Here is a 10561-nt window from a genome sequence, read left to right on the forward strand (position 1 = left end):
ATGCTTTATGCATGAGTGTGTGTATGCTTTGTGCATGAGTGTGTGTATGCTTTGTGCATTTTGTTTAGGCATTTTGCCTGAAAATTGATTTTTAGGCATTTGATGCCAAAATTGTTGATTTAAGGCTTTTAGCCAAAAAGAATGATTTAGGCAAATTGTTGCCAAAAGATTTATGTGATTTAGGCGATTGTCGCCAAAATGCTTGATTTTAAGGCTTTTAGCCAAAAGTTTGATTAATTTAAAGGCTTTTAGCCAAAGAAGGTTGATTTAGGCAATCTGTTTGCCAAAAGATGATTATTTAGGCGATTGTCGCCAAAATTGATTGATTTTAAGGCAATTTATTTGCCAAAAGCAATTGTTTGAAGGCTTTTAGCCAAAATTTGGATTTAAGCGATTTGTCGCTAAGAAAAAGATTAATCTCACTTATAGGCAATTTGTTTGCCAAAAGTGATTATTTGAATTGCAATGTAGGCAATTTATTGCCAAGAAAAACGTGTTTAAATAAGAGCTTTTTAGTCATAATTATTGATTAATTGGACTTTGTGCCAGATTTGTTCGAAATAAAGGCGATTATACCATAACTATTAATTAACTAGGTATTTTAAGCCAATATTGTCGGATTTAGGCTTTAATACCACGATTATTTATTAACCGGGCATTTAGCCTAAACTTATTTATTTGAGGCAGTTTATTTGCCTAAAGATGTCATGAATGCATTTATGCAGTTATAGAATTATTAGGAGTAGAAGAGAAGAATGTATGAAATGCTAAAATTAAATAGGCAGAGTTTAGTTCATGTACCTGATTTAATCGACGGTCACTTCTTAACTCCAGGTTAAGCTCCTCGTTAAGGGAATATTAATTAATTTGATTTTAAATGACCTAAATAACAAAATAAGAAAAATAATAAAGCTGAATAAAAATGCAAAAAAAAAGCAGTAAAGAATCGCAAAGAGCGTGAGGGAGAAGGAGCGTCCGTCAACACAGACTGAGTGAGTAAATACGGAGGCCTCGGGGCCGATTTTATAGGAAAAAAGAAACCCGAGGGCGGTTCTGCCCGCCCTGGAGGGCGGGCGTGCTGCCTTTTGAGGGCGGGCATGCCCACCCCCCAGGGCGGGCGTGCCCGCCCCACGTACCCGCCCCAATTGGGCGGGTGAGCCTGCCTGGGCCGGGCGGGCGTGCCCGCCCTGCTTGGGCGGGCTGGACTGCCCTTGAGGGTGGGCTACAGGGCGGGCACATCGACTTGTGCCTTTTTTTCGCTCCAGAGGCTTTTTCGGGAGTTCTGGACCTCCAAAAAATATTCCGGACTAGTTCTGTGATCCCCGCAATTTTCCGGACGTTTCAAGTACCATATTGGCCTACTTCCGGCGAACTTCCAAAATGGTCTTCGGTCCGGCCGGACTGTTTGCAGTCTGAGAAAATAGGCTTTTTGAGCCTCAAAATTTGAGTATTCACACTTTCATGTATGTATTAAAACATGAATAAGAGCGTGTATATATTGTCAAAACATGTAGATTTTGTGTCTGTTCAAATGGCATCTGCTATGAAGAGTATAGTTGCTGAACTTAAAAAAGGAAGCAAGTTGAATGGTGATAACAATGAGATATGGAGTGTCAAAATCCAAAATGTGCTGGAAGAGCAAGAGGCTCTTGAACCTTTGCATAAAATTATGGAACAACTTGAAGAAGGCAACACGGCTCAGCATAGGCAAAACCATGATGCTTATATGGCTTGGAAAAGAAAGAATTCTTTAGCACGCATCACAATGCTAAGTGTAATGGATAATGACATTATGAAGGAAGTCAAAAGTTTCCAATTTGCTATGGACCTGTGGGAAGCTTTAAGGAATAAGTTTGGTGATGTGTCCCTCATAAAACTTCGATCACTCACTATCAAGTTTGAGACTTATAAGAAGCATCATGAACATACAATGAAGAGGCATTTAAGAGAAATGTCCAACGTGATAAGTGAGTTACATGATGCTGGTCATGTACTGACTGAGGAACAAAAAATTCAAGCTGTCATCTGTTCCTTGCCTGAAAGTTGGGAGCATATGAGGATGCACCAAACACATACTAAGACTATAAACACCTTTAATGATGCTTCATGACATTTAGAACTTGAAGCTGATCAGCTTAATGCTATGCAATCAAGTGTAGTGGCACATGTGGTTGGATGTGGTCCATATGGGACAATAAGTCATAAGCGTAAGCGATTTAATCTGAAAGGCAAGGAAAAGCAGGTTCAAGGGGCTAACAGGACTAGGTGAAATATAACTGAAAAAATAAGCGTTCTCAGAAGAAAAACATTACGAGGATCAAATATGTCAATGGTGCTAATAAGGGCCACTATGCTAAGGGATGCACTGTGCCTAAGAAGGTACAGCTTATTTATTCATGTGTGAGTGAAATTTCTGTTGCTAGTTCTATTTTTCTAACAGAGTACCATCCTTTGTGGATTGTAGGTTCGAGCAACAGACCATGTGACGAGGGATCAAGAAAAGCCTTCATGGATTTTCATCGTCTACCCACTAGGCCAAGATGGATCTCTGTAGGAAACAATGCATGCATTGAAGTGAAGGGAATTGGCACACGCAAATTAGTTTTGCGTGGTGGTCAGACCCTACTCCTACATGACAGTTTGTATACTCCAGAGATTCGATGAAATTTGATTTCAATTATTATTTTGCTTAGACTAGGGTTCAATTGGTATTTCCATAATAATTATGTACATTTGTATTTGGGATCATCATTTTATGGTTCTAATTATATTTTGGATAATTTTCTTGTATTGGATATTGTTCAAAGTACGAATTCCAATGTTAGTTTTTTCCTCTTTATAAATTCACAAAAGTATGAGAATGATGTGAATATTTGGCATGCTAGACTTGGCCATATTGGTCAACAAAGAATGGATCGTTTAGCAAAAGTAGGTCTTTTAGCTAGTATACATAAGGTAGATTTTATCTATCTATGAACATTGTCTAGCAGGAAAAATAGCAAAAAAACCATTTGGTAAAGGAACTAGAGCCAACATACCATTACAATTAGTTCATTCTGACGTTTATTATCAAATGAATGTGAGGGCACGACATGGAGCATATCATTTCATCACTTTTATAGATGACCTTACATGTTTTGGTTATGTCTACTTGATTTCACATAAATCAAAAGCTTTCCAATGCTTTAAGAATTATATCAACTTGGTTGAGAAGCAATTAGATAAGAAAATCAAAGCATTGAGGGTTCCAGACCCTCCGCATCAAGATAGTCAATCGAGAGGGGTTTCTCAATTTGAGATTGCTATACTAAGAAAGAGGAACAGGCACATGACAAACATATACGAGATCTAAGGATTCTTTTTTTTTGGGGGCTCTGATACTAGGGGGGTTCAGATCGTGGCTCCATCAGGAACTTCGGGGCCATTATCGAATTTGAAATAGAGTCAGAAGAACTGGTTCGATCCTCTTATTTTTCTTTCTCGAATCGAGAGATCCATGAATTGGGGAACTGATCGTAGTCGGGAATATTTATCTTATCAGTTCAGACAAATTTTATGATGAAAAAGGAATAGAACATCAGTTTTCTATTGCAAGAGCATCGCAACACAATGGTGTAGTGGAAAGAAGAAATAGAACACTTCTTGAAATGGTTAGGTCAATGATGGCTCAAGCAAATTTGCCTATTGCCTTTCAGGGTGATGCTTTGCTAACGGCTACCTATGTGTTCAACCGTTTACCTGAAAAAATTAGTCGTTTCCACACCATATGAGTTATGGATAGGTAGAGTACCTGACTTAAGAATCCTAAAATCTTGGGGATGCATTGCCTATGTTAATGATACTTCTCATAAATATGGGACATTAGGTTTGAGAGGTAGAAAGAGTATCTTCATCGAAAGGATATGTTTTCATAAGTGAGCATGAAAATGGAGGTATAACGAGATGGTACCAACCGTACTTAATAATAGAAGGATTTGGCAGAAATATATAAACTGAATTTGAATCATGAGATGCCACATTCTTAGAGAATGATTTTCTTAACGAGAATGAATTACGTTGTACTCTTTCTCTATTTGAGACCTTAGATTAGGACTCTATTGGATCACTTCCTTCGAGTAGGAGGATATTGGTGGATAATTCGTATCCACCATTAGATTCATATCCACCGGTATATCTGAATGAGAGTGATCTTAGTCCAAGTGGGAGTACAAATCCAAGTCCTACTAGAACATTAATGGATCTGAGTTTGAGTGGGAATTGTGTGGATCTTGATGAAAATGTTCCTCAAGAATCTCAATTAAGACATAGTAATCGTGGAAACATTCCTCACTGATGCTTTGAGGTCGAAGGCATTAATGAAGTTTTCATGATTACCCCACAAGATGACGAGGAACCAAAGAGTGTCAAGGAGGCATTCTTATGTCCGGCCAAGGATAAATAGATAAAAGCAATGGAAAAGGAAATGGAGTCTATGATCTCAAACCAAGTTTGGCAACTGATAGATCTTCCCCAAGGGCATAAAGCTAGTAGGAACAAGTAGGTTCTCAAAATCAAGCATAAAGCAGATGGCAACATCGAGAGGTATAAAGCTCATCTAATTGCAAAGATGTATACCCAACAGGAAGGAATTGACTATGAAGAAACTTTTTTCTCTTGTTATGAGGTTCATTTCCATAATGTTAATTTTGGCAATTGTGGCAACCTTGATCTAGAATTACATCAAATGGATGTAAAGAATGCTTTTCTCAATGGAGAATTGGATGGGGAAATCTATATGGTACAACCAATAGGTTTTGTCAAAAAAGGCCAAGAACACAAGGTTTGTAGATTGATAAGGTCAATCTATGATTTAAATCAGTCTTCTCGACAATCATTTATTCGTTTTCATAGAACAATCGTGTCGAATGGTTTTACTATGATTGACGAAGATCATTGTGTCTACACAAAAAGATTAAATAGAAAAATTTATCATTATATCATTATATGTTGATGACATATTAATAGCTAGAAATGACCTAGAGTATTTGACTCATGTCAAAGCTTGGTTATCGTCCAACTTTGAAATGAAGGACATGGTGAAGCTGCGTATATACTTGGAGTTAAGATTTCACGGGATCATTCGAGGAAATTGTTGTCTCTTTCACAAGAGGCATACGTTTTAAAGGTCCTTGAACGATTCAATATGTGTGACTGTAAACCAATAATACTCCTAGTGCCAAACAAAATAACCTAAGTCAGAGATTATGCCCCAAGACTCCAAAAGAACAAGATAAAATGAAGCGAGTTCCTTATGCAAATGCGGTTGCAAGTTTGATATATGCAATGATATGTGAGGACCTTGTATTTGTTTTACCGTTGGAATGGTAAGCAAATATCAATCCAATCCAGGTCCAGCACATTGGATAGCAACTAAAAGGATATTGAGATATCTTAATGTTATTGCGGACTACTCATTATATTATCAAGGTGGTAATTTACAATTGAGAGGCTATACAGATGCCGATTGGGCAGGAGATGCGGATGAGAGAAAATCCACTTTTGGTTTTGTTTTCTTGCTTAACAATGGCACCATATCTTGGAGTAGCAAGAAACAATCATGTATAGCATTATCCACAATGGAAGCTGAATTTGTAGCATTTTCTGTGGCAATACAAGAGTGGTCTAGTTAAAGAGATTTTTGGAACATTGGTGTGTTAGTGCTATCAATGAAATAGTTGTAATCAAATGTGACAGTCAAGCTGCAATAGCTTACACTAGAGATCTAAATTTCATTGCAAGACCAAGCATATTGACATAAAATATAATTTTATGAGAGACATGGTTACACGAAAAGAGGTAAATATGAAATACATATCTACGCGTGAAATGGTGGCAGATCCATTGACCAAACCTGTGCCTAGAGATGTATCCTGAGGACATATAAAATCTCAAGGACAAAGTAGATGTTAAATTTTTTCTTTAGCTTTATGACATTTTCGCCTGGTTTATTAATAATAAGACATGTTGATTGTTTTATATATATATGAGTGTGAATGTTCTTTATACATTTACTGTTATTGATTCATTAAAAGCATGTCAAACAGATACATGATTGACCTCCTCACATGGTAATCACCTTTGTTTATCTATGCGCTAAACAAAGTTAAGACTGGTTTTAAGCAATTTGTATAAATGATAATCAGAAGAGCTTGTGCTTAAAACAAAAGAGCCAACTCATTTTTTGAGAAATGAGATATATATCATGATGATATTATGATGGATATAATTATTTGTAAATATGTTAAAATCTGTCTTAGTCACCAAATGTGCGTTCTTAGGTGTATTGAGTAGACTAGTGAACTCAAGTTAGACCTTAAGTATGTTTGAACTATCATCTGCATAGTGTTGAAAACAAAATCTATATTTTAGTAGGCATGCACTCCATGTGGAAGGAGAGATAATAACACTATGACATGTGTATCATACCACGTTCGTGATATGACGACCAAATGAGTTGCCAAGGGAAGTGATCTCAAATGTTAGTTATGTGAGACTCTTATGAGAATAATATTTCTCAAAGAAGTACCCTTATGACTTTTGGCTGATTCTTGAGATATAATTCAGTGATTACTAGCTTAGAGTGTTGCCAAAAAATTATGATTGATGCAATTGAATGGGGCATTTCTAGAAAAGCGAGTTGAATTATGATCGAGAGAATCAATTTGAAGGGAAGATTATTTTGCAGTCACATTTTTTTGTGTTCACATGTTGACCAATTATGTTTACGAGTAAACATAATTGTGAACATGAAATTTGTTATGAGATCAATGCTAATGATAAATGTGGTAAATAATCTTGGGTATTGCATACTTTTCTACTCTAAAGAGTTTTCTTTTTTCTTTTTTCGAGATGCTATATATCTCTAACAATTGTATAGCAAAGAACTCTCGAAGTATGCTGGTCGCACGATCTATCTACTAAGTATGAATGTCTAGCTATGTACGGGTCAAGTCACGTCATGTGCGAGTGGGAGATGTTGGAATTAATGGATGAGTATGGGTACGCACATGATTAGCCTTTTTAAGTCGGGTCCATTAATAATACTTAATAATAATTAATATGTCTAATTATTATTATGTGTATTTAAATAAGTTTAAATTTCCTAGTTGGTTATATTATAAAGAGTTTGTGTTTTAGTTGGATTCCTTCAACCTACAACATTCCAACTAAATTTAAGAAAAAAGGAGAACACGTTCTCTTTTACGTTAACACAAAAATAATACTCTCTAGAAAACCTTACTCCTCTCTAATCGCTACAAGAGACAGTAGGATTTTTAGACTATGGACAACAGGAGCAATTCGTTTGATCGTGATTGCTCCTACGATCAGCAACCTAGTAACGCAAGGCTAGAGGTTGTTCATCCGCTACTCTACAAGAGGTAGGTATTTGACCCACCCACTTTACATATCATGTATGGGTATATGATCTCTTTGTTTTTGTTACAGACAAGAAGAAGACTTTCAAAGGATAAGAAGAGCCTTTGAGAGGAAAAGCCATTCCATTTCCCCAAAGACTCCGATAGACAAATCTAGACAAACAGTTTGGAAAATTCCTGGAGATGCTGAAACATCTATATGTCAAGATTCCATTCTCTGATATCATGACTCAAATGCCTACTTATGCCAAATTTTTAAAAGAAATTCTGACGAAGAAACGGAAGATGGAAGAGTTGGAAACAGTGGCACTTATAGAGGATTGCAACGCAAGCTGCTAACAACAAATGAAAGATCATGGAAGTTGCTATATTCCATATGAAGATTTACAAAACCTTATGTGATCTAGGAGTCGGTGTTAGCCTGATGTCATTATCTATCTTCAATAGACTCAACATTTGAAAGCTCAGACCAACCTGTGTTATCCTGTAATTAGCCAATCGATATGTTAAGTATCCAAGTGGAATTATAGAAGATGTCCCTGTTAAAATTGGCAAATTATATATTCCGGTGGATTTCGTGGTACTGGAGATGGAAGAGGATGCATAAATGCCCATCCTTTTAGGCCAACCTTTCCTAGCAACTACTGGAGCTCTTATAGACATCAAGGAAGGCAGACCCACCTTGAAGGTAGGAGACGATGAAATAGTCTTCAACCTACTTGATATGATGAAGCAGCCAGCGCAAAATGCAAAATGTTTTAAAGTTGACATCGTGGATAAAATTTCAAAGGAGATAATTTGCAAGGAAATCTATAAGGATCCCTTCGACAAGTTCATTCTAAATATTTTCAATGATGAAGAGGAAGATCCTCAGGAGATAGAAATAGAGCCTCCACCAGATGATTCACCAATAGGAGATCTAAACACGCCACCGACTATAGAGACCATACAAAAGGTAGAACTGAAACCCTTACCTAAGGAACTCAGGTATGCATTTCTCGGTCATGATAATACTTACCCTATGATAATCAATTCTTCTTTAAATGCTGCTTAAGTAGAAAAATTATTGTATTTGCTTAAACAACATAAGAATATCCTAGGGTATAATATTAAAGATATAACAGGTATAAGTTCATCGATTTGCATGCATAGAATTTTATTTAAACATAGATTTAAACCTTCAATTGAGCCACAAAGGAGACTGAAACCAAATCTTAAAGAAGTAGTTAAAAGGAAATAACTAAGTTGTTAGACGCAGGTATCCTTTATCCTATTTTCGACAATCAGTGGGTCAGTCCAATTCATATAGTGCCTAAAAAGGGAGGAATCACTGTAGTTAAGAGAAAATATGACACAACCCTAGCCACTAGAGTTGTGACCAATTGTCCAATCTGCATAGATTGTAGAAAATTAAATAAAGCCACCCGGAAGGATCATTTTCCTTTACCTTTTATTGATCAAATTTTAGAAAGACTATCTAGTAATTCTTATTTCTGTTTTCTTGATGGATTTTCTGAATTTTATGAAATTTATATTCACCCTCAAGATTAGGAAAAGACCATATTTACTTGTCCCTGTGGTACTTATGCAATTAGATGTATGCCATTTGGATTATGTAATGCACCTGCTACCTTTTAAAGATATATGATGGCTATTTTTTCAGAGTTTCTTGAAGAATGCATGTAAGTTTTTATGGATGATTTTTCTATTTATGGCTTAACATTTGAAGCTTGTTTAGAAAATCTAGCTAAAGTCTTGAGACGATGTGAAGAGACCAAACTTGTGCTAAATTGGGAAAAGTGCCATTTTATGGTACAAGAAGGAGTTGTCATCGGACACATCATTTCAGAGAGAGGCATAGAAGTTGATAGAGCCAAAGTGGAGGTGATAGAAAATCTACCACCACCATCATCCATAAAAGAAATCAGAAGCTTTCTAGGACATGATGGATTTCATCGAAGATTCTTCGAGGACTTCTCAAAAATATCAAAACCATTGTGCCACCTATTAGGTAAAGATATTCCTTTTCTTTTTGACGATAATTGTATGAACTCCTTCTCCAAGTTAAAGAAAGCACTAATATCTACACCAGTGATCTTGCCAGCAAACTGGCCACTTCCTTTTGAATTGATGTGTGATGCAATTGATGTAGCCATTGGAGTTGTATTTAGATAAAGGAAAGATAAGAAAGCATATGCCATCTACTATACAAGTCGAATGCTGGACGAAACACGAGCCAATTACACCACAATAGAAAAAGAGTTTCTCGCTGTAGTATGGGCTTTGGATAAATTCAGAGACTACCTATTTAGATCCAAAGTTACCAATATACAGACCACGTGGCAATCAAATACTTAATTGAGAAGAAAGATACAAACCCGAGATTGATTAGATTGGTAGTGCTACTACAACAATTTGACTATAAAATTAAAGAAAAGAAAGGATCAGAAAATATTATACCAGACCATCTATCCAGAATCATAAGAGAAGAAGATATCGGAGATGACCCCTTGGTGCCCATTTATGATTCATTTCCAATCGAAAAAATCTTTATTGTCCATCAAATAAGAGCACTGTGGTTCACAGACTATGCCAACTACTTAGCAAGCAAAATAATTCCCCATCACCTCACTTTTGACCAAAGAAGACACTTTCTCAGAGAGGTGAGGAATTATTATTGGCGTGAACCACTCCTTTTCAAGACATGTGCAGACGAAATTGTCCGCAGATGTCTACCAGAAGACAAAGTGCGACACACTATCTTTCATTACTATTCTTCACCATACAGAGGACACTTCGACACTACAAAAACAGCTGCAAAGATCCTACAGGCTGTATTCTTTTGGCCAAATCTTTTTAATGACGTGAAGCAACTCATGGTCACCTACGACAGATGTAGAAGAATGGGCAATATATCCAGAAGAAATGAGATGCCATAAAAAATCATTCAAGAAATAGAACTATTTGATGTTTGGGGCATTTACTTCATAGGACCTTTCCCACCATCATTCAATAATAGATACATTCTAGTCACAGTAGACTATGTATCTAAATAGGTCGAAGCAATAGCAACATTGACAAACGACTTAAGGGTGGTTGTCAAATTTCTGAAGAAGCACATCCTCACTAGATTCAATACACCCAGA

At 36.5% G+C, this 10561-nt stretch overlaps 1 protein-coding gene and 1 pseudogene across 1 annotated transcript; both read left to right on the plus strand.

Annotated features, from left to right (window-relative positions):
• The first annotated feature begins 1531 nt into the window (after positions 1-1531).
• Positions 1532-2269, plus strand: LOC149499040 (uncharacterized; annotated as a pseudogene).
• A 3091-nt stretch (positions 2270-5360) lies between these two features.
• On the plus strand, positions 5361-5669 carry LOC119369478 (secreted RxLR effector protein 161-like). Its single transcript, XM_037635788.2, has one exon. The coding sequence runs from the start codon at positions 5361-5363 to the stop codon at positions 5667-5669; it is 309 nt and encodes a 102-aa protein (XP_037491716.2).
• The last annotated feature ends 4892 nt before the right edge of the window (positions 5670-10561 follow it).

Source organism: Jatropha curcas, chromosome 1, assembly GCF_041381405.1.
Source record: "Jatropha curcas cultivar XTBG-Jc1 chromosome 1, XTBG_Jcur_1.0, whole genome shotgun sequence".
NCBI lineage: Eukaryota > Viridiplantae > Streptophyta > Magnoliopsida > Malpighiales > Euphorbiaceae > Jatropha > Jatropha curcas.

Bases quoted from the DNA above. Each gene is read 5' to 3' on its own strand.
- LOC119369478 (XM_037635788.2), top strand. From the start codon at position 5,361: ATGGTAAGCAAATATCAATCCAATCCAGGTCCAGCACATTGGATAGCA.